Here is a 22,137-nt window from a genome sequence, read left to right as displayed (position 1 = left end):
ACTATCCTTGTGTGTCTTGTGTGTCTTGTGCGTCTTTCTTCCCCCACTGGACCAGGCCTCAAGACAAGATACCCTGCGACAGCATAACATGGTAACTTTCTTAGGAGGAAGAGGCCAAACACATATTGCCAGGCCTCAGTGCATTTCAGGATAGGGGAAAAGAAATAATCACATGAGCTGCAAGGGGAAGCCTGCTGTGCCACATGTGCATTTTTGAAGCTTGGCTGTTTAATTTCACTGCTTCTGCTTCTTTCATATGCCAAAGAGAGGCAGTGAGAGTGTCTATGTCTAACTCTGGGATTTTACAGTGATTGCTGGCTGTGGCCCTTCTTCTGGGTGCTTGCACCATTGCTGAGCGTACAGGGCCAAGAAAAGCCTGGTTCCCAAAGCACAGGGATCTGACAAAGAAACAGGGAGGATGTGACTTAGTGCTCCTGCTTTTCCTGCTGCAAGCTTGCTAGAAGGCTTTACCCCATTAACCTCACTGTATGTGGCACAGCTGGACTTGAAGTACTGATGTTCCCAAATGGATCTTAGGAGACATCTTGTTTACAGAACCCCTCAGTTGCTGCTTTACTGGAGTAATACAAATAGATACACCAAGCACTGTCCTAAGGATGGTGGTTCCCTGGAAGGGGTCCGCCCTGGAGCTCTGGGCCAACCAGTCCCAGCTTAGTGGTTAAAAGCACCCTGGGTGACATCACCCATGCCCAGAACACTGAGAGGGTTGGACCATGAGGCGATTGTGCTCCTCTGTCCAGAGAAACACACAGAGAGAGAGTCTGTGTGAGAAAGAGGAGCTGCCCAGGAGAGCTGCCAGAGCACAGGGAGTCAGGACTCATGGAAGCTTGAGGACATGTAACAGTGTGTGAGCTGGAAAGGCGCCCAGAGGAGATCTTGGTGGTGACATCTGCAGTGACAGGAGACTGGGAGAGTGTGAGTGACCAGCCTTGGGGTTACAGACCAAAATGGAGAGCACTCAGACAATTTTCTCCCATACCCAAAGACCCTGCCTGATCTCGACTGTGACAGGAACAAGACTTTTCCATCCAGCTCCAGAAGACCCTCTTACTCCCAGTACTGTGTGCACTGCCCATTCTGAGACATTTCACATGCTACAAGACACTGACAAAAGGTAGGTCAGAGTAGGGTAGAAGGAAAGGTTTGGAGGAGAAGGGGAATAAAAACACTTCCAGGTTCAGGAGCTTGTCAGATCTGGAAGGTCTACTGGTGGGGTTCAACAGCAAGAATGTTGCAGCTGGATCAGTTCAAGGTAATAATAAGAGAGATTTTTGGAAGTATTTAACAGATATGTAGATGTGGCACTTAGGAACATGTTTTTGTGGTGAGCTTAATGTGCTGGGTTAATGGTTGGACTCGATGAATCCAGAAGTCCAAAAAGTCTTTTCCAACCTAAATGATTCTATGATTTCAGGGCAAAATTGATGCATGATGAGAGCACCTTGGTGTGACCTTAGGCACATGAGTCATGAGGGTGATCTTTAACATTCTCCACTGGATCTCGAGGGAGAGAGAAGAGAGACAGACACGAGAAGGTTTTGGAGGTGCTCGTGGGAGCAGGGCTATGGGAGCCTGAGATAGCCAGCAAAAACTCTGGACCAAGACGCCCAGGAGACCCCATCCCACTGTCTGTGGGAAGATGGGTGAGAAGCAGCCCTGTGGCTGGTGAGATGTTCTCTTTCCAAAGAGGAAGCTCCTTGCACCACATGTGATTTCCCTTCGTGTCTGTTTCATTTCTGTGTGAGCACCTCTGGCTTACACAGATACCTTTCCTGAGCACCTCAGACTGAGTCCTGCCTGGGGACTTCATGCCAGCATGGCCCTGCAAGGGCTGGCTCTGGCATTTCTCCTGGTTCTTGCTCCTCTGCTGCTTTCACGGGGACAGATGGACTATGATCATACGGATCCGAGGGTATATAATGAAGCAGGTAAGAGCTGATTGTGCCCCTCTCTTACAGAAGTGGTTCTGCTGCTCCTCTACCTGCACATTTGCTATGCAGCTTTACCCTGTTCAGCCCACAGAGACTGTGTTGAGGAGGGCTGAAGCTGGTATCTACATCAGAGACACTCGGGCATCCTTTGTGTTGTGGTGGGGTGAAGCTCTATTTGGGATGAAGGACAGCAAGCCTCAGTGTGCTGGGAAAGCTTCCATGACCACGGGAGCTGCAGTGTCCCTCTGGGAAGTGTCCCTGGGAGCAGGAGGTGGCTGGTTCTTCTTATGCAGCAGACAGATGAATCTGAAGTAATCAGAGCAGTGGTGGCCTTTCTGGGCAATCTGAGCAGCATCCCTGTCACAGAGGAAGGTGGTGGTGTTCATCAAAGACATAGGGAGCTCTAATATGATTCCCTGTGTTAGCTGGGATGGCCGCTCTCTTCCATAGTCCCTGGGGTTGAGGGAACTGTGGTTTGATGGGATTGTTCAGATTATGAGGCTTGTTCTGCTCTTTCTCTATGCCAGAAGGGCTCAGGGCACCTCCTGGGTCTCTGCTGGGCTCTTCCTACAAAGAATGTGGGCTTTCCTACAGTGTGCTGTGCCCTGGGGTTGCCAGTACCTGTTGAGGTCCCCAAGGGGCACAGCAGGAGCGACTGCTCTTTGCACCACGGCTGGGGGGTCTGAGCTGTGAATCATTATCTCCACAGGGAGATGGAAGCAGAAGTGGCTTGCCAAGTCATTGAGTCATGAGTCATGCTGCCCATCACTGGTGGCTGGAGGGATGCTGCCATTCCAGCAGTGGGCATCTCTCAGCTATCCAGGGCAGGTTGGAGCCGGTTCCCCTCGAGTCAGCAGCAGCTTCTGCCCCCCTCTCCCATTTCCTGCAGCCCATCTCTGAGAATAACTCAATAATCACAGCTCTCCCTTTCTTGGCCTGAGGAGTCCCAGGTGGAGGAGGCTGTGATGGGCTTGGTAGAAGCATTAGCTCTGAGCAGCTGGGGGAGATTTCTTGGATCTGTGTCTGCAGAAGAGGTCTGAGACATCAAACTGAGGTTCTGGCCTCCTCCTCTACTGTGCCACTGGCTTCTGGTACTGCAGCACTGGAGGAGGCCACTGGAATCTGGATTATGGGTACCCAGCAAAGCTTGCCTCCACCTGCCCTGATTGGAAAGCCCTGGTGCAAATCCAAGTACCCACAAGGGCTTTTGCTGCAGCTGGTGCTCTTCAAGTGTCATCAAGGAACCATGTCTGCCATAGACATGTGCTCTTTTCACTTTGTGTCCTGTGTCCTTGCTCTTCAGCGATGGCCATGCACATCTGAATGATCCATATGTATTTTCTAGACCAGACCTAGACAGTGGCCACTGCTTGCTGAGACAGTGCCTATGGCCTGGTTTTGTTGACCTTCCTCTCCCCACTGAGGTCTGCATGAGCCAGCCTCATGTTCCCATTGCTCTCATTTGCTACATCCCCTCCTGTGCCTTGGCCTTGCTAGGTGTACCCTCGCTGGCTCTTCTGGTTGAGTGCTACCTGCTTGTCACTGTGTCCTCTTGCACTGCATATCATTGTCAGCTTCCTGACTGAGCCAGGCTGTGCTCTTACTACATTCTCCATCCTCCTGTGTAAGGGTGTTTCTGCCCAGCCTTTCAGGTTGTGAAGCATCATGGGGACACCCAGCCCTCAGAATCTGTTTTCTGACAAATACCTATAAGTAAAAACATTCTTCCCCACAGGTAGAAATCTGCTCTTTGGTTTGTGGTTTCGTTTTGCACTACAGAGGGATTTCTTCCGTGGTGTCCCTGGTAAAACACTTGGTGCTGGACAGGCAGCCTGGACTCTGCTGGGGTGGGAAGGATCATAGAATGGATTGTGTTGGAAGGGACCTTAAAGATCATCTCATTCCAACCCCTCTGCCGTTGGCAGGGATACCTTCCACTAGACCAGGTTGCTCAGAGCCCCATCCAACCAGGCCTTGAACACTGCCAGGGATGGGACAACCATAGCTTTTCTGGGCAACCTGTTCCAGAGCCTCACCACCCTCAGAGTAAAGAATTGCTTCCTAATATCTAATATCTAAATCTCCAATCCTTTAGTTTAAAACTATTCCTCCTTGTCCTATTACTATCTTTCCATGTGCAAAGTCTCTCTTCCTCTTTTTTGTAAGCCCCCCCTAGGTATCGGGAAGCCACAATGACGTCTCCCTGCATCCTTCCCTTCTCCCGGATGAACAACCCCCACTCTCTTACCCTAACTTTACAGTTCTCCAGCCCTGTGATCATCTTCGTGGCCTCCTCTGGACTCGCTCTTACAGGTCCATGCCCTTCTTAGGTTGGGGTCCTCAGGGCAGGATGCAGAGGACAGAGTGGAGAGGAAGAATACCCTCCCTCATCTTTCTGTCCATGCTGCTTTGACTCAATTGGTTTCTGGGCTGTGAGTGCACACGGCCAGGTCATGTCCAGCCTCTCATCCACCAGCACCCCAAAGCCCTTCTCAGTAGGGCTGCTCTCAATGAGTTCCTCTCCTAGTCTGTGCTCGTGTCTGGGACTGACCCAAAAGGAGCCTGGATGTCACCCTGGGGCAGGAGTGTGAGGATGTGTGTTACTTCACGGGGGTTTAATGACAGCAGGGGGGAAGGTGTGTGATGGGGATGCCTAATGAGGCCAGGACCAAGTCAAGGGTTTCAGGTCTCTCAAGTGTTTTGTCTGTCACAGTGAAGTGTGTGATCTGAGGGCACTGGGAGAGATTCAGCTGTGGGGGAAGAAGTTTCACGTCTGCACCACGTGCGTGATGTCTAAAAGGATAGGGCTGGTGACCACTGTCCTTTGTGGTGGAGAGCTGGGAGCAGGGTAGAGGTGATGGCATGAAAACCTGCTGCCAGATAAGGGAAGTGGTGATGCCTCTGTTCTGGTGTAAAGTAGTGCAGACCCATGAGTGCTGGCTGGCAGGAAGTGGGGAGCTGTAGAGACACATATAGCTGAAGAGAGGTGTTTCATCCTCCTTTAGAGAAGGCCACCTCCATCCCTGATGCCTCCTCACAGACTTGTTTTGCACTGAGTGAGCAAGTCTAGGTGACACATCTACTAGGGCAGCACAAGGCAGACTCATTTTGGGTGAAGCGCAGAGTCAAGGCCGAGTGCATGGAGCAGGGTGTGAGCTTTGTGGCCAGTGGTGTGCACATAGGTGGTCTGAGGGTACACTGAGTGTGTTGTCCCGAAACCTTCTTTCCCCCAGTGTGGAAAAAGCTGATCCACACACAGAGTCAAGGTATTTGATTTATTTACAGTTCTGCAGAGAAAGGTGTGCCAAGTGGCAAGTCCACACAGCCAGCACCCCGAGGCACACAAAAGCAGGTAACACAGTTACAATCTCAGGCTATTAGCATATCTTACTTAAGTCACTACTTGGCTAAGTTGCTATGGCTCATCCTTTCCTCTCTTCAGTGGAAAGGCATAGTGTCCCAATAAATCACGGAGCATGCTTGGTGAGTGGTGGTGCTTTTGAGGCCAGGAGGTATATGATCTTGGGATGTGGATTTGTTACCATTATAAAGAGCAAAATTTCATCGCTAGGGCAAGTTCTCACAATAAAACTCTTTGTTAGCTCATCATTAAACATCCTACATAAGAAGGGTGTTATATTTTTTTGTTCTCCCCCTTCAAGTACGTAGACAATTTATTTTCTGTTTTCTTCATTCCTGTGTTTATTGCTTACATTGCTGAACTGCTTTGTTCTTTCTCTTGCTACCTTGAAAGTCTACACCTGTTATTCACCATTGCTGCTGGCTGCCATCTCATGGGACCAAGTCAGGGGAGGCTGCAATGGCAGCAGAGACCCACTGGGTCTGGTGCACTCCCACAGCCCCTGGACTTGGGAGAGAGAGCACAAGAGAGAGCAGCATCCACCAGGCTCCTGGATCCCTCTGGCTGGGGTCCCTCCACAGCACAGGGGTGGGTAGGAGGGCCTGTGGATAACCCTCCTGCACTGCACCTGAGAGTGCAAGGAGGGATAATGCACCTGGGCTCTGGGGCCTCATCCTGGGAGGTGCCATCTCTGCCACCCCTCTGAAGGGAGGGGGACCAGCAGCCCTCTGGACGGCACCCCCTCACCCCTGAGGTTGCTGCCAGAGCCCAGTGACCCTCAGGGCTCTCCCTCTTGGCCTTTGCACACAGGAAGATGTAAAGCTCCCACCAACTGGGACCCCAAGCTGCGGTTTACCCCAAACCAGAGGAGTTACGCCTTGAACCAACTGGTGCATCTGAGCTGTGCTGGGAGGTCTGTGCCATCAGTCCCCCAGATCAGATGCATTTCCAGCGGGACCCAGACCCTGTGGAATGAGACTGCCACCTGCAAGGGTAAGCACAGCCCTGCATCACCCTGACCTGGGGTCTTGATCTGCCATCAGGCCCTCTGTGACATGGTCACGCTTCAGCCCCCCCTGGGTGACAGTCTGGGAACGGGAGACCTGGATACTTTGGCTTTCCTCTGTGTCCTGGAAGTGATGGGGCTCCTTTTGTCTCAGTGCCCTGCTGTGAGTGCCTGCTGGGATCTGTGCTCCTTGGGAGGGGTTCAAAGGCAGGAACCCTTCCCGGCCAGGATCTCCTGCCTCTACATGGAGAGCTGCACCTATGAAGCTGGAGGAGGAGGAATAGCTGCAGACGTTCAGCTTGAGGCTTTGGCACTTTACACTGCTTGTTTTCCTGGGAAGCTTCTCTGGGGTTTGGGTTATCTATGTTGGGTTATCCTTGGTGTGGAATGTTATCCCCGCTTCATGGCTCGCCTCGGCAGGAGGGACCCAAGAGAATGCAGGCTCAAACACCCCATGTGTGGGTGGAATCCAAGGAAGGCTTGAGAGTCCTGGAGATGTGGTGAGAATAAACCCTGTACCCTTGAACAGTGCCTGGGAAGATGGTGGGAGTAAAGGGATTTTTGTGTGTGTCAGTGTGAACGGTCAGAGTAATAAGGAAAAGAGAGCTGTCCCAAGCCTCACTTCATCACTTCCCAAAAATACTGTCGTGGGGTACCTGTCGTGAGGTCTTGGTCCGAGGGGAAAAGAAGGACACACAAGACACACGAGGATGGTGAGACAAAGAGATGTCTGCCTGCTCAGCGCAGCAGGCAGCCTTTATTGAGTTTGCCAACTTCACACACAACACAAACATATTCCCACAACAACACCCAGGAATCCAGCACCTGCACATTATCAAACCGTCTTAACCTTGTACTCCCTGCAACCCAAGGCCGTGTCCATGGAAACCATCTAACCAGCTCCACTGCTTCCATGGAACACGGCCTAACTTTTGCACTACCTCAAACTTTAATTGTAGGGCTTCCCCCCACAAAATACTCCTCACTCAATTTTTCCTCTGACAGAAATATGCCAAAGGCCTGCTTGGTGGGACCCCAGACTCCAGATGGCACCAGCCCGTGAGAGTTACACAAAGAATGAAGTGGTGACTCTGACCTGCAACAATGGTTCCCAGCCATCTTTCACCCACGTTAAATGTGCAGAGAGGGTTCAGCCATGGAATTATTCTGGATCTCTAAATGCAGATATGTGGCTGGGGAGAAAAAGCAGTGATGTCTGGATTCACGTTGAGGGGAACATAGAGTGCATCGGTAAGCAGGGTGTCAGGAGGTGCTTCTTACAAAGCTCTGTGGTCAAATCCTGCCCCTTTCATCCATCTCTGAGCTTCCACCATCACCACCGTGGCCAGAGATGCACTTCTGATGCCTTGTTGGGGCCGGTGGGATCTCAGTACTTTTGATACCTGAGATAATTCCTCCACTGAATTCTGGCACATCCTTGTCCACCACATGCCTGGATGGGCCCCAGCCCTGGCTGACACTCACCCACCCACAAGGAGAGACTCATCCCAAAAAGCCTTGCCAAGGGTCCCATCCTAGCAGATGGAGGTATCACTTTTCCTCTCCTCCGCATGTGCTGGTCCCCCCTCTCAACCCCTGCTGCACGCCGTCTTTGCAGAGCCAGCTTTGGGGCTCAGGCTTTATGCCTTCTCAGAAGGAGTCAGGGTGTTGTCATCCTCCCTGAGGGACGAACAGGGCACAAGGGCTAAATGATGGTCCATCAGTCTCTGGGCAGGCTTTGTACACAGCATGAACCCCTTGTGGGTGCCCCCAGTCCCTGACTCCAGCTCCTCTTGGCCTTTCCCAGGGGTCTGAGGGAAGAAGTGTGGGATCCTTCTCATCCTCATTCCCTGGCCAAGAATGTGGTGCGGAAGGGCTGCTCTGTGCAGTGTCCTGGAGCTCCCTCCTTTACCCTGCTGGGCCAGGGCAAGGGATGCCCTGCTCCATCCCCTGGCATGCCTGGTGGAGCCACCCTCAACCCTGCTAACATCTTCCCATCTTGTTGGTGCAGAGAAATGCCAGAAGCCTCAGTGGGACTCCAGGTTTATCTTTGACCAAGAACAGGAGACCTTCAACCCAAATGAAGTGGTGAATGTGAGATGCCCTGAGGGCCACAGGCCTCCACCCATGGAGATCAAGTGTGTGAAGCTGAAGCCAAAGGAAGGTTCCACAATTGCTCGCAGTGGCTGGATAGTGAGGAATGGCACAGGCAGCTGGCACCCTGTGGAGGAGAGCTTGACCTGTGAGGGTAAGTAAGCGAGCCTGCTACTCTCCCAGTGCTCTCCCCAGGCATGGAGAGCAGGGCTGCATGTGTGCCATAGCATCAGTGCCCCATGCTGGAGATGGTCAGGGTATGGCATGGGCATTGACTCCAGAGGAAATTGCTGGATGCATCCCAGGTTTGTGTCCGCACTGCTGGCAGCTGGGGCACCCTGCACAGTGCTGAAGGGGACAAATCCTCACCACTGGATATAAAGCACCAGACAGTGTTCCCAGGCCAGCCAGAGGGGCCTGCCTGGAGACGTGATAGCCCGGAAGCAGAAGGGTAGGGCCCTCCTCTGGCTGCTGAATTTGTTGGCTAAGTCATTGCTGGTAGGAAAGGGACCAGTCACCAGATCAGCGGCCAGCCCCAGGGTGGTGGCAACTGCAGGGTGGGTACAAGTGCTTGTTCTTACCATCCCACAGTCACTGCAGCACACAGAGCACCCCTGGGGATGGTCCAGGGCCAGAGGAAGGTGCAGGCAGTGCCTGAATGTAGTCTGGGAGAAGGCAAAATGTCCATGTCCACTCTGTGCTGGGGACAGGCTAGTGAGGGAACAGTGGGGGTGATGGAGTTTGGTGTCAAAGCTTGGAGGAAAAGGGAAGGGAGTGACCCTCTGGCAATATTCCCTTCACAGGTGTCCTCCAGGTTGTTCCTGAGACTGTGAAGATTACCAGCACCAGCATCAAACTGAACTGGACCTGCATGCTCCCTGACACCTGCCAGAATATTCGGGCCAGGTGCCGGCTGGAGGGGCATTCCTCCCCTCCCTGTGAGGCTGAGGAGGTGAAGGGAGAGGAGATGTTACAAGGTGAAGAGGGAACTTTCACATGCCCACCTCTGCAGCCCTTCACTGTTTACAGTGTCACTATCTCCCTGCTGCCCAGCACAATCCTGTACACACGGTTCCTCAGGACAAAGGAATCAGGTATGTTTACATGAAATGGAAAGATGCCCTTTACCCTGAAACTCATCCGGACATCTTCTCCGTCCTGTGGTGTTCTTGGGATTGGAGCTGCTTGGAACCTGTGAGGATGGGGGGAAGGGGCTGTGCAAAGCCCTGCAGCAGGGTGCATGTCCTCCTCAGTTTTCCCCTCATCACCACACCGCTGCTGCTGCAGCAGCACATGCAGCCTTTGTGGGGGACTAATCCTTGCCAGCCCCATGCATGATCCTGTCCTCCTGTGCTTCCAGTGCCAGACAAACCAGAGAAGCTGTGGTTTGATACCAGCAGAGGGTCCCTGAGTTGGAAGGAGCTGCCGTCCTGCAAAGGGGAGATCACTGGATACCAGGTACCAAGGGGACCACGGAGTGCCCAGAGACTCCCTCAGCTTGCCAGGCATCTCCCCGCCTGGAGCTCTGTGCAGGTAGCCTGAGGAGAGGTGTGAGCCCTCCTTGACCAGGGCCTACAGGCTGTACACTGCTGATGTTTCTGGTGGGGCCAGGTCCCCTACTATCCCCAAGCAACAGCAGGAGCCCCTCTCCACAGCTCCTGCCCAGGAGCTGTGGAGCACCAGTATTGGTGCTACTCCCTACCAGTTCACTGTCCTTCCTCCAGCTGAACATCACCACCATGAGAGCAGACGACAGCAGCTTCCTTGAATTCAAGCAGGTGTTGGTGAACCAGTCGGTGACTGAGTACACACCACCCCACCAGACGGCTGGAAGCAAATACGTGGTGACTGTGCAGGGCCTCACAGCAGCTGGTGCTGGGACTGCATCAATGCTGGAATTTCGAACCTACGCCTGGGGTAATGGTTCTTCTGCACTGGGTCTGGTTGGGGTGGCTTCCCTGGGAGTGAGTGCTGAGTCTGGAGCAGCTTCCAGACCTGTGTGTGCAACCCCTCATCCCCACCAAGACAGAGGCAGGGAGAGTGTGAGCACCCTCCCTCAGCTCAGCAGTGGGTGTGAGGCTGGGTTAGTCCTGCTTTGCAAGGTCCCCAGAGAAGCTGCATGGCTTCAGCTCCTGTTTGGGCCTTTGATAGGAGACCTGCCCCCTGCATTTGGGTGCACGGGCAGCTCGAGGTCAGAGAGCACTAGGGCTGCAGAGCCGGGGTCTGTGAGTCCTCCTCCTGTGTGCAGGATGGTTGAGTAGGCTGCCAGACCCTCCAGCTGGAGACATGGGGCAAGTCCCTGTGCTTCAGAGCCTCCATCTGCCCTGCCCAAGCAGACATGGTGACAGGGGAAGACTATGCCTTGCTGCCTGTTCCTGCAGCAACCCGGGCAGTAGAGCATGGACACACATTTCTACACACGTGCAGACACCCAGTGCCAATGTTGGGGCCTTTGCTGGCACATGGCCCAGGCTGTGGCACCCACTCCTGTCCCTGCTTTAGTTTCAGGGCAGCCTCTGGGCCCATGGCCTGGGTCAGTGGTCACAGTAGTCGTGGTGGTGCTGGTGCTGGTCCCCTTGTCTGGAGGGATCCTGTGGTTTGTGCTGTCCAGGTGAGTTGGCAGGAGACTTGGAGTCTTGGCTCTGCCTCAGGCCATGCTGTGCCATGGGCTGGGAGAGGATGGAGAGAGGGTCCCCAGCTGCTCATACCCTTCTCTGGGTGCAGAGGATGCAGATGGCTGCTTCTACCATATTTTGCCTCTAGGGCTCCTAGCAGGGGTTCATAAGCGTCTTCCCCAGGGCTGGGACAGGGACTATGTGTGCTAAGAGACCCTTTCCCCTCGTTGCTGTTGCTGCCACCACTGCGCTCCCCTGGGGTGTGGATGGGCAATGCCTGCCAGCTCCGGAGAAACCCAGAGGGAGGGCGTGCAGAACCCTCCAAGCCTCTGCTGGTGGGTTCAGCAGGGTTTGGCCCACATCAGCCTCTCCCCTGACTCAGGGCTGCCCTTTGCCTTCCCAGGAAAAAGAAGGTCTTGCCCAGCAAAGTTGAGGAGGATGATTACACAGGTAGGACCCCATCACAGAGATGACTGTAGGGCTGGAGGTGGGAGAGGAGCAGGTCTATTTCAGGAGGGACTTGTTGGCATTCTGAGGTGGCTGCAGGCAGCCCAGCTGGCTCTGGCTGACCTGCCAGACCAGCATGTCCCACATCTGCTAATCCCAGCTGAGAGCCTGCTCCAGTAGCCTCTTCCAGCAGCTCCTGGCTGGGGTTCCCCTGTGGTGCCAATGAGGGTTGGGAGCTGCCCCTCGTGCTCACCTTGTCTGGGGTAGGCAGCACCTCTTCCCAGCCCTGCTGCCCTGATGGTGTGTGTCCCAGGGTGCCCTGCAGCCCCCAGTGGTGCTGCCTGCCTGAGGCTGCCCTGCTCCTTCTCCTCAGCCCCAGGGTCCCTCAGGTTGTTTTTGCCATCTTGTGCCCCCAGAGCTCCAGCCCTATGAGAACGTACATGAGGATAATTACTGCGTGATCAAGACTTTTCTGGCAGAGAAAGATGCAGGTAGGAGATGGATTTCCCTGGCTGTGTTCCACATATGGCACACAGGGAGTGGGGACTAGCATCTGGGATGGTGTGCATGAGCTCCCCATGCAGCTGAGTGCACACAGCAGCCTCTGTCCTGGTGCCCTTGGTCTCCACAGGTAAATGTGGCCACGCTGGAGAGCCAGTGCCCAAGCCCCTGCCTGTCATGGAGTCTTCAGGAGACAGTCGGAGCAGTGAGGGAGAGAAGAAGCTGGGGCAGGCGCCAGTGATGGTGGCCCTTCCCTTCTTGCAGCTTGCTCCTCCACCACTGCAGGCAGAACCATGAAGCTTGTTATGGGTTATTGCTCCCTCTCAAATTTTCTCCCTCATCAGGCTCCAGAATCCTCTGTCACAGCACAGGAGCAACTCAAGGCCTGGGATGACCCGCTTGCACCAAAGAGGATGTGGTCTGGTAGTTCCCCAGTGCTCTGGCAGAGCCACCTCACCAGCATCCTGGTGCCTGCAACTGTCCCCTGAGACTGGATTCCAACCCTTCTTTCCCCACTCTATATCCCTATATCCATCTAGACCCTGTCATCTGCTTCAGTTTGGCCCAGCTGTGCTGCCCTGGAAGCTGTGCTGCTGTATCTGAACAACCAATAAAACTGTTGTATTTCACAGGGGCTTTCTGGCCGGTGACAGCTCCCACCATGTCGTGGTTCCTCCTTGGTTTGTGTGTGAAAATCCTGACCCCATGAATCTTCACAGAGGAGCTTGGAGTAGGCTTTTCCAGCCTTCAGCAGCCCTGAGGAAGCACACCTGAAGAGCTGCATGCTCTCAGTGCAATGCTTTGGGTTGCTGCTTTCCCTCCTCCCATCCTACATGGGCCATGTAGGCGTGGTCTCCACTATGCCTCGCTGAACCTCTGTGTTGTTCTGTGCCGCCCTCTGTGGGTGTAGGTGCCCATCTCCCATTTTGTGAGGTGCAGTTGACACTGGCCCTCTTGGGGCATCCACATCCTGCAGCCTTTGGGATCTGCTTGATCTTGGCTGCTGCTGCTGCCCCAGCATCACCTCCAACAGCCGCTGTCTCTCCCGCCCTGTGGGGTGCTGGTGTCCAGTGCAGCCTGGGTGCTGAGGGACAGCCCAAAGGCTCTCCTTCGTGAGGGGCACACTGCTGGAAAATGGGGCAATCAACCACTCTCTTCTCCAGCTCCATGTGTTGCCTGGAATATTTCCATCTCCTTCTCCTGTGCTTGAGCACACAAGCTCTCCTGAGTTTCCCGGACTTGGGTATGACAAGCTGGATGTGGGTTGGGCTTTTCAAAACCTTGAATACAGGATGTCATGGTTTTTTGCTTCAATGTTTTCTTTCTACCTGACCAAACCTGCTGATATGCGTTGCAGCCTAGAGGCTGAGGGACAGTGTGAAGGTTCTCCTTGAGGAGGAGCACACCACCAGGAGATGACCTCTCTCTTCTCCAGCTTTTTCTTTAGCCTGGGATGACCTGCATGTGCTAGTAAAGACATGTTTTGACAGTCCTTCATGTGAGCTGCCTGCCCATCATCACGGTACCCACAACTTGCCCCTGGGAACAAAGCACCTGTTTCCTATGGACTGTTGCTGGTGTGATCTTTGTGCCTGATGGAACTGCTCTTGATGAGTATCAAGAAGAGGCAGGAAGAGCAGCTCAACCCTGTGTGGCTGCTGCTAGTTGAGAAAGGACAATGATCAGGGTTGGGGTCGGGGAAAACAGTTGCCACCTCCTGGATTGCCCTGCTTCCCACTCCATATGTCCATACCCAGTCAGACACTGGGCTGTCAGCCTCATTAACTCCACCTGCTCTGTCTGGACAATCAATAAAAGCTTGTGTTTCGGACTGGGCTACCTGCTGCCCCCCCCATCTCTTGCCTAGTCCCCTCATTGCCCTTGTGAGGTCCTGCTCCCCTTGGGGTGCTGAACTAACAGCACCTTCTTGAGGGGAGCCACGAGCAGGGCTGTTGTGGCCTGCAGCTGTGGCTGACAGCACCACCAGGCCTTCAGGGATGTGTTGGGAAGATCTGATGTGTATGGATGGGATGTGTGTTGGGAACCAGTGAATGGTGGTGCCCCCATTCCATTCATTCTCCATACAAGCATGTCCAGTGCGTGTGCCCCAGGCAAAGCTGAGGGACAAGGTCTTGGTGCCTCTGCAGGGCCCCATGTCTGATCACCCAGCCCTGTGGAATCTGAGACATGCTGGGTAGATGGGAGGTTCTGGAGGAAGAGAAAAGAAGTGGCTGCTGAGGAGCAAGAGGGATGGCTTAGTATCCCTGAGGGTTTCCTCAAGCACTCAGCTGTCACTGTAGGGCAGGGTGGTCTGCACTCTTGGGAACAGAGGAGAGTGCTGCCAGGCTGAGGGGCCGCAGGAGGAGAAGGCAGCTGGGATGGAGAAGCAGGGAAGGATGAGAGAGGGTGTCAGTTGAGTATTTCTCTCAGAAGGCCCACAGACTGTTTCAGATGTTGAGGTACTTGCAGTTCATGTCCCCATTCTGATCCCTGCTTCTGGCTAGCTCTTTATGTGCTTTCTCAGAGGTCCCCCATCTCCTGTGATCATTGATGGGAAGTGACTCATCATCACTCTAAAACCCACACAGTGTGGTTGGGAGGCACTTGGATATTGCCTAAGAAACAGTAACTGGGAAGGTTTTGGGGGAACTCTGTGATCTTGGTAACAAGGTTCTTCTGTTGAGTCCCAAAGCTTGGATGCTCCTAGGGTGTAAAAAGCAAAAGGCAGAAGTGCTGACAACGATGGGAGGTTCCCTGCCCAAAGAGGAAACCTCCTGCATCTCATGAGGAGCTGTGTCTGTTTCCTTCCTGTGGTTGCAAGCCTTGCAATCAGCTACGGATGCCTGAGCTCAGAGGCAGCAAGTGGGGCTGAGATTTCAGTCCTGCCTGGGGACTTCACGCCAGGATGGCCCTGCAGTTGCTGGCTCTGAGGTTTCTTCTGGCCCTTGTATCTCTGTTGTCAGGACAGGTCCAGGGAGAACTTGATCCCAAGGTCCAAAGAGTGTCCCAGGGAACAGGTAAGAAGCAGTTCCTTCTCTTCCCTGGGGAGATTTTGTTGCCTTTCCTCCTGCAAGTTGGACATGCATCTTCACTACCTGCAGCACTGGGCTGGAGTCCAGATGGAGTGTGCCAGCTGGGGTGCCTGCTGTCTCTGGGAGACCTCAGGGCAGGAGCTACAATGCGGTGTGGGTTCACTGGGGGTCTGTGGGAGAGACAGGTTTGGGCTGGATGGTAGGGGATGGATCATGCCCTGCGGCAAAACAGTTTGCCAGTCATTCCCTGGAGGCTGTGGCCATGAATCAGGCATGAATTCACACATCATGAACCCAAGAAAGGGTCTTCGGGGAGCAGGGGCATCACTTTGTGTACACATCCTCTCCCCTGCTGTGCCTGAAGGACATTGTGCCTGTGACAGCAGAGCAAGAGGGAACCTGCTGCCGCTTTGTCACCTGGATGGGCCGGGCTGGGGTCAGTGGCTGCTGCCTGTGCATGGGGTGGGGCACGGCCGTGTGCCAGTGGGACAGAGCTGCTGGTTGTGCTGCTCAGATGGGCATCTCTGGCCTTCTGCCATCAGGCTTGTTTGAGAGCAAAGCCTGACCAGGCGTGGCTTGTCACCAGCATTTTCCTCTGGGCCTCTTCAGAAGATGCTCTGAACTTTCTGACATCCCTTGTGTGCCCCTTTGGGAGAAAGGAGATTGTATTTTAAGCACTTTCAGGCCTCACAGAGCCCCTTGCACAGGCTCAAACAGCCAAGTGCTCCTTCCAAGGGCCAGCATTCTTGCCTGGAGGAATTGTTGCCACAAAGGCTCTCCCTGCAGCATTCGACAAACTGCTGGGAAAAGCTGTGCCTGCTCAGCCTAAAGGATGGTGAATTTGGTGAGGAGAAGATGTGAAGGAAGAGGGCTTGTGGCAGGAGAAAGGGGCAGGAGCTGTGCTAAAGCAGGGGATGTGAATGGAGAAGGCCTTGTCCTCCCCATGTCCCACTGCACAGTGGTGTGGGGCAGAAGGAGAGTAGCCAAAGGACTGACTGAGTCAGAACAGGGAGCCCAGAAGTGGAACAGGGGCATCTCTCATCCCTGTGGCAGGGATGAGCCATGGCTGAAGAGACATGCATCCCAGCAGGATGGGTGGTACCATCAAGTGCAGCTTGAGCTGGGATGGGTGACATGCCTGAAGGAGACGTTGGAGAGTCTCCCAGTGCAGGGCTGATTGTCCTGGCAATCTCCTTCCTGTGGGCTCTGGAGGAGGAAATGGAATGTCCCCAGACACAAGGCTGGATGGGGGAGGGTCATGGATGAGGGATCCTTCACACTTTACATGCACAAGGAAAGACCCCTCCCAACATCCTGAGGTGGATGTGTCACCTTGCCTCTCCCTTCAGGGGCTGGAGGGATAGCTGGGCTTTTATCTCCCACCACGCACCCATACCCCAGCACCCTCCAGCCCAACTAACACCTGCTTTCACCTCTGCCAGAAACGTGCCAAAGGCCCCCTTGGGGCTTCATATTCCAGCTGGCACCAGACCGGGAGAGCTACAGGAAGAACGAAGAGGTGATGCTGAGCTGCCCTGAAGGTTTCCAGCCATCCTTCACCCATGTCAAATGTTCCAGTGAAGTCCAGTCCCTCATTGATGGGAAACCTGTCTACAGAGAGGTTTGGCTTGGAAGAGACACCAGAGGTGTCTGGATCCGCATTCGCTCCAGCGTGGAGTGCCTCGGTAAGGCAGGGATGAGGAGCTCTCCTGGCTGCCCCGCCCTGCCCTTCCTGAGCAGGGAAGGCAGCTGTGTGGGCACAGCAGGTTTCTGGCTCTCTGCTGCCTGGGGAAATGGCACGTGCTGCTGAAGGCAGTGTCAAGGCAGCCCCTGAGCCTGCCCTGAGTGCAGCCTGCAGTTCACCCCTGGAGCTGCGGGCAAGAAGGGAAGGGGCTCCCTGAGGACTTCTGGCCAAGAGCAGGAGCACAAAGGACAGAAGCATGGGAGAGTGAGGAGTGGTGCAGTTTGTGGTCAGCATGGCATCCCAGTGGGGGCAGGACTGCAGGGCTTTGCTGCCTGTGTCCTCTCAGACTCTGCAGCTGGGAGTACCACAGCTTGCTCCCTGTAGGCTGGTCCCCTGGAGGCTCTGTGGCCTGCTGCCTCTAGGCTTGGCATCATGTCCTCACAGCTTGGGGTGTTCCTGTCCCCTCCAAGGGAGAACAGAACGGCACTTGTTGGACTTGCTGGGACACACAGACACCTCAGTTTGGAATCAAGGGGGAAAATTGCCTTGACCAGTAATAGTCCACTCAGTCACTCCCATTCGTTCCTGTCCAAACTCCTCCTGCTGCCCTACCAGAGAGCTGGAGTGACCAGCTTCAGCCTCTTGCTTGCCCTCCCACCAGGCTGGGTGGTGGACAGGGCTGTCTGACTGCAGAATCCTTACAAGGCTGGCAGGGGCAGGAAATACAGTGACCCTTTGTCAATCTTTCTTTCCCAGAAGTGCTTCAGGTTGTCCCCGGCACCTTTGAGATCTCCAGCACCAGCATCAAACTGAACTGGACCTGCAGGTTCCCTGGTGCCTGCCAGGGCATGCGGGCCATGTGCCGCCTGGCAGGGCCTTCCTCCCCTCCCTGTGAGGCTGAGGAGGTGGAGGGAGAGGAGATGTTACATGGCCAGGAGGGAACATTCTCCTGCTCCCAGTTGCAGCCCTTCACTGACTACAGTGTCACCATCTTCTTGCACCCCAACACGACCCTTTTCTCATGGTTGTTCACGACAGAGGAAACAGGTATGTGTACAGAAGTATTGGAGAGAAGGACAGCCTGGGGCTGTGTCATGGGTAGGGGAAGTGGATAAATGTCCCCTTCATCTGTCAGCTCAGCCTGATCATCTGCTCCTTGCAGGGATCAAGGCTGTTTATATCCTGTGGAGCTCTGGGGAAGGGGCTCTGCAGAGCCCTGCAGCAGGGCACATCCCCTCCTTGCTCTCCCAGTCCACACCACACTGTTGCTCTTCCCAGTGCTGCAGCATGTGCAGTCTTTGCAGGGGACAAACCCTTGATATGGGGTCCCATTGCAGCCTGTCCCTTGGACAGGAGCTGCCTGCACCCTGCTCTGGGCTCAGCCCCTCCTCATGGGCCCTGCGTGTGACCCTGTTCTCCTGTGCTTCCAGTGCCAGACAAACCAGAGAAGCTGTGGTTGGATACCAGCAGAGGGTCCCTGAGGTGGAAGGAGCTGCCGTCCTGCAAAGGGGAGATCATTGGATACCAGGTACCAAGGGGCCACAGGCAGACCCCCATCTTGTTGCCTGGAGTTCTGTGCAGGCAGACTGGGAAGTTGGGGAAGTGACCACTAGAATGAGCTGCAGGTCCCAGACAGTGAATATCTGGCTTTGAGAAGCACAAGTGTCTTCTGTCTCATTCTCAACATTCTTCATGCTATGGAAATGCCCACAGAGGTGGTGGGTGCTCCCCACCCTCTGGTCTGACTTCCTGGGTTGTTCTGCTTTGGGCTTGGCAGACCTTTGCGGCTTGGCAAAGGTCAAAGTGACGTGTTTTCTGGGGTGGTATCCCAGGGTTTCCTGTGCCTCTTGCATGCTTGTTCCTGTTTCCTGCCACAGACAAACCTGTGGGTTGAGTAATCCTCTGAAAATCCCTCCTGAAAACCTCTCCTCCAGAGAGCTGCACTGTTCCTTTGAGTTTTCCTCAGGGCATGGCTAGAAGCATCTCGCCTGCCTGTGGATTTAGGATACTTTCCACGGTGCAACCCTACTTTCTAACAGGGGGAGGGAGTTGCTGGTGAGATGCACCTCAGTGTGCCCCACGTCCTCTCTGAGTACAGGTATCTCCCTGGTTTGACAGGGGCTTTGTAAGGTGTTTCTGAGCTATTTCCTGGAGAAACAGTCAAACAGGGCACTTGAAAATGTTGCTTGCGAGCCTGTTCTGCTGGTTCCCTGCTCCCAGACACCTTTGTTTGTAAAAAGAATTTTTTTTTTTCTGCTTTTGGTTGTCTCCTCTTTTACATATGCCCAAGATGCATTTCCATAAAGGTAGCAAGTGAGAATGGGCATGGATCTCATGACAAATTCAGATGATTCATGGGCAAATAGGGAGTCTTCATCTGTATTACTTGGATGGAAGCTCTATGCCGTCTACTTTTCATGTAGACAAAACCTTCAGAGTCCAACCTTGCACAGGAGGAAAGAGAAGCTCAGGGCTCTTCTTGTGGAGGATGTCAACACAGTGCCTGTGGTGTTGCAATACCAGAGGGGTGACCTGGCCTCGGGCTCGGTACATGTATATACACCCCTTCAAATAAACAGCCTCCATCTTCCTTCACAGAGGCTGGATTCTTTGTTCACGGAGGCAGACACTTGGAAATCCTGAGTGTTGGCTCCAAATTCCTCCTCTCCTCCTCTTCTCTGCTTTGAGGTCCACACACGGGGCCAAGGATCGTGCTGGTTCCTCTCCAGAGCCTTCCGCAGCTGGGGCAGGCTCAGAGAAGGGGAGGCTGCCAGAGGTGCTTTGCTCTGCCTCGGTGAGCTGTGGGCAGGTTGCAGCTGCTGCCCTGCAGCTCTGTCTCCTCTCCCCAGCTGAACATCACGAGCACACGGGATGGAGGCTTCCTGCAGATGGAGCGGCTGCAGGTGAACGGCTCCGTCACCGAGCACCGGCTGCCGCAGCACGGCCCTGGCAGCAGCTACGTGGTGTCCATTCAGGGACTGACGGCTGCCGGGGCCGGGGCTGCGTCGCTCTGGGAGTTTCAGAGCACAGGTAGGGCTCGCTGTGCCCCTGGCCGAGGAGCCTGGTCACACAGGAGCTCTGCTCTGCAGCCTGCACTGCCCGAGCCTGCCCCTGCTGAGCTGATGCTCATCTGCTCTTGCCCTCCAGACAACCAGCACCCTCTGGGCATCAGCTGCCGCAGCGTCCGTGACATCTCCCCATCCCAAGGGACGGCCGTGCTTCCCCTGCAACCCATCACCTCGGAGGGGGCCAGGTGAGTGCAGCTCCCGCACTTCTGCCACCTCCACACGGGTCTCCCCACCGGCAGTGCTTGCCTGCAGATGCCCCTGCTCCACTCTCCCTGCTGCCCCCCCGCCCCTCTCACTTTCTGCCCTGCAGGGAGCACCAGCTGGTCGTGGCCACCACACACAACAGCTCAGGGATTGAAAGCGCCTGCTTGGGGCAGCCACAGCCCTTCAGTGCCAGCCAGCAGCCCTTCAACACCACCCAGCAGCCCAGAACCTACGTGGCCGCTGTGCTCAACCTCACCGCCCCCATGGACTTCGTTTTGGGCAACGGCACCTGGGGGCAGGGCTACCACAACGCTGCCCTGCACCCCGGCTGGAACTACACAGCCCTTCTGCGCCTCATCCGCCGCTCACCACAGGTACCCAACGTGGGGCCTCCTGGTGTCTGGGGACACTGCTGGCCAGGGATCGGCCCCTGGGTGGGTCTGGTCTGGCTGTGATGGCAGGCTCCTCTCCCATGGCCTGGCAGGACAATGTCCCTGGGGTCCTCTCTCACATGAGTGGGAGACCTTTGCCCCCCAGGATGGATAGTCAGGCAGAAGTGGCTTCAACTCTCTCTCTATCTCCTCCAACAGTCAGAGAAGTTCACCTGTGTCTGCTACAGCTTCTCTTTTGGTAAGTGCCTCTTTGCTTCCGGTGCCCGAGCCTCTCACCCACATTTCCCTGGCTGGTCCCTGTGGAGAGGAGCTGGCCCAGTGCAGGAGCCTTTGGGTCTCATGCAGGACAGAGGACACTTTTGTTTCCTACACATGGTGTGATCCTCCATCACAGAAGAAACCTAAGACACACATCTACACCCTTTGCCATCATTGGGGTCACAGCTAACATGAGGCCCAGGCTGTGACACCCACTCCTGGCTGTGTGTTAGTTGCAGGGCAGGCTCTGGGCACGTGGCATTGGACTGTGATTGGGCTGGTTGTGCTGTTGGCACTCCTCCTCATGACTGCAGTGATCCTGTGGCTCGTGCTCTCCAGGTGAGTAGGCATGAGACAGGTTCAGCAGGGACATGGGCAATGCCAGCCTCTTACCCAGGACTCCTCTCTGCCTTTCTAGGAAAAAGAAGTATGTGCCCAACAAAGCTAAGGAGGATAACTAAAAAGGTAGGAAAATGCAATTTCACAGACAACCATCACAAAGAAGGCTACAGGGCTATGTGTCAGCTGGGTTGAGAGCAGAGATCTCTCATGAGAACCTGAGCTTCAGGAGAATCATCTGCTCATACTCTGCACTGACATGTCTCCCCATTTGCTCTAGCTGAGGATGGTCAGGATGGTTCTGCCCACTAAGCCCCACATGACAGGCAGTGCTTCCAGCCTGGAGCAGGGACAGGAGTGAGCAAAGACAGGAATCCCAAAGAGTGGCTCATGGCTCAGTCCTTCGAGGGACCCATGTCCACACCATCCCTCCCAGGGGAGAGATCTGCAGGGAATGGTCTCGGGAGGGTCAGGCTGAGAGACTGCTTCTCTCGCCAGGGCACTGACAGGCACCTCAGGGGACCTAAGGTTGGGCACAGCTGGGATGAAAGGGTTGGGCTGTGGCAGGCATTGCCTTATGCTCCAGCCTGTCTCTGACATTGGATGCCCTTGTTCTCCACAGGTAAAGGTGGCTAGGCTAGAGATCAGTCACTCCAGCCACTGGCCAGGACCATGGAGACATTCAGAGCAGAGAAGGAGTGGAGAAAATGGGAAGGATGACCCCAGCTCAGTGCTGATGGCTGCTGTGTCCTCCTCGTCTCCTGTGACTGTGACAGCGTGGGAGTCCCATTCAATTCATCTAATTGAGCAGGGCAAGATGAAAACAGGAGACAAAGGAGGATTTTAAGCTTTTTCTTTCCTCGGCACCTTCACCTCTCAGCTTTTGCTTATTGTTTTTTTAAGGCCTTTGAATTCGACTTTCTGCAGTTCTTTTTTCAGGTTTGCTTTCATTTTTGCTTTCCTGGAAGCAGGATTTGTATTTCAGATTTCTTAATCCCAGACTCACACAGGCTCAGGCTGATGGCATTCTCCTGTCATGCCCTGGGTTCCCAACTCTTCTCCCCCATTTCTGCTGATATTCAGCCAAATCCAGGGATTTTCTGGAACTTGGCTTGACTGGACTGCTTTGTGACTCTGCCTGCTCTGTCTGAATAACCAATAAAGGCTTGTGGTTTGAAGGGGCT

General features: G+C 54.5%; 2 protein-coding genes across 2 annotated transcripts; both read left to right on the top strand.

Annotated features, from left to right (window-relative positions):
* The first annotated feature begins 5,428 nt into the window (after positions 1-5,428).
* LOC113960704 lies at positions 5,429-12,273 on the top strand. Its single transcript, XM_027670418.1, has 10 exons — positions 5,429-5,435; positions 6,124-6,306; positions 7,325-7,570; positions 9,217-9,507; positions 9,774-9,871; positions 10,138-10,330; positions 10,916-11,024; positions 11,432-11,478; positions 11,892-11,966; positions 12,107-12,273. The coding sequence occupies exons 1-10, from the start codon at positions 5,429-5,431 to the stop codon at positions 12,271-12,273; spliced, it is 1,416 nt and encodes a 471-aa protein (XP_027526219.1).
* Positions 12,274-14,848: 2,575 nt separating this feature from the next.
* Positions 14,849-21,867, top strand: LOC113960709. Its single transcript, XM_027670427.1, has 11 exons — positions 14,849-14,993; positions 16,451-16,693; positions 17,449-17,739; positions 18,123-18,220; positions 19,542-19,722; positions 19,840-19,945; positions 20,071-20,338; positions 20,555-20,594; positions 20,848-20,953; positions 21,033-21,079; positions 21,576-21,867. Exons 1-10 carry the CDS (start codon positions 14,882-14,884, stop codon positions 21,073-21,075), a joined length of 1,488 nt encoding a protein of 495 aa, XP_027526228.1. The 5' UTR covers positions 14,849-14,881; the 3' UTR covers positions 21,076-21,079; positions 21,576-21,867.
* Positions 21,868-22,137: the final 270 nt, after the last annotated feature.

The sequence above is a fragment of the Neopelma chrysocephalum genome, unplaced genomic scaffold, assembly GCF_003984885.1.
Source record: "Neopelma chrysocephalum unplaced genomic scaffold, ASM398488v2 Primary Assembly neopelma1_96845, whole genome shotgun sequence".
Lineage (NCBI taxonomy): Eukaryota > Metazoa > Chordata > Aves > Passeriformes > Pipridae > Neopelma > Neopelma chrysocephalum.
This window is presented reverse-complemented; position numbering and strand designations above follow the sequence as displayed.

Excerpts from the sequence above, each read along its gene's own strand:
- LOC113960704 (XM_027670418.1), top strand. Across the intron at positions 10,331-10,915 it reads ATTTCGAACCTACGCCTGGG|TTTCAGGGCAGCCTCTGGGC; the intron begins GTAATGGTTCTT and ends TCCCTGCTTTAG. Across the intron at positions 11,025-11,431 it reads CTGTGGTTTGTGCTGTCCAG|GAAAAAGAAGGTCTTGCCCA; the intron begins GTGAGTTGGCAG and ends TTGCCTTCCCAG.
- LOC113960709 (XM_027670427.1), top strand. The coding sequence starts at position 14,882 with ATGGCCCTGCAGTTGCTGGCTCTGAGGTTTCTTCTGGCCCTTGTATCT. Across the intron at positions 16,694-17,448 it reads CTCCAGCGTGGAGTGCCTCG|AAGTGCTTCAGGTTGTCCCC; the intron begins GTAAGGCAGGGA and ends TTTCTTTCCCAG. Across the intron at positions 20,954-21,032 it reads CTGTGGCTCGTGCTCTCCAG|GAAAAAGAAGTATGTGCCCA; the intron begins GTGAGTAGGCAT and ends CTGCCTTTCTAG.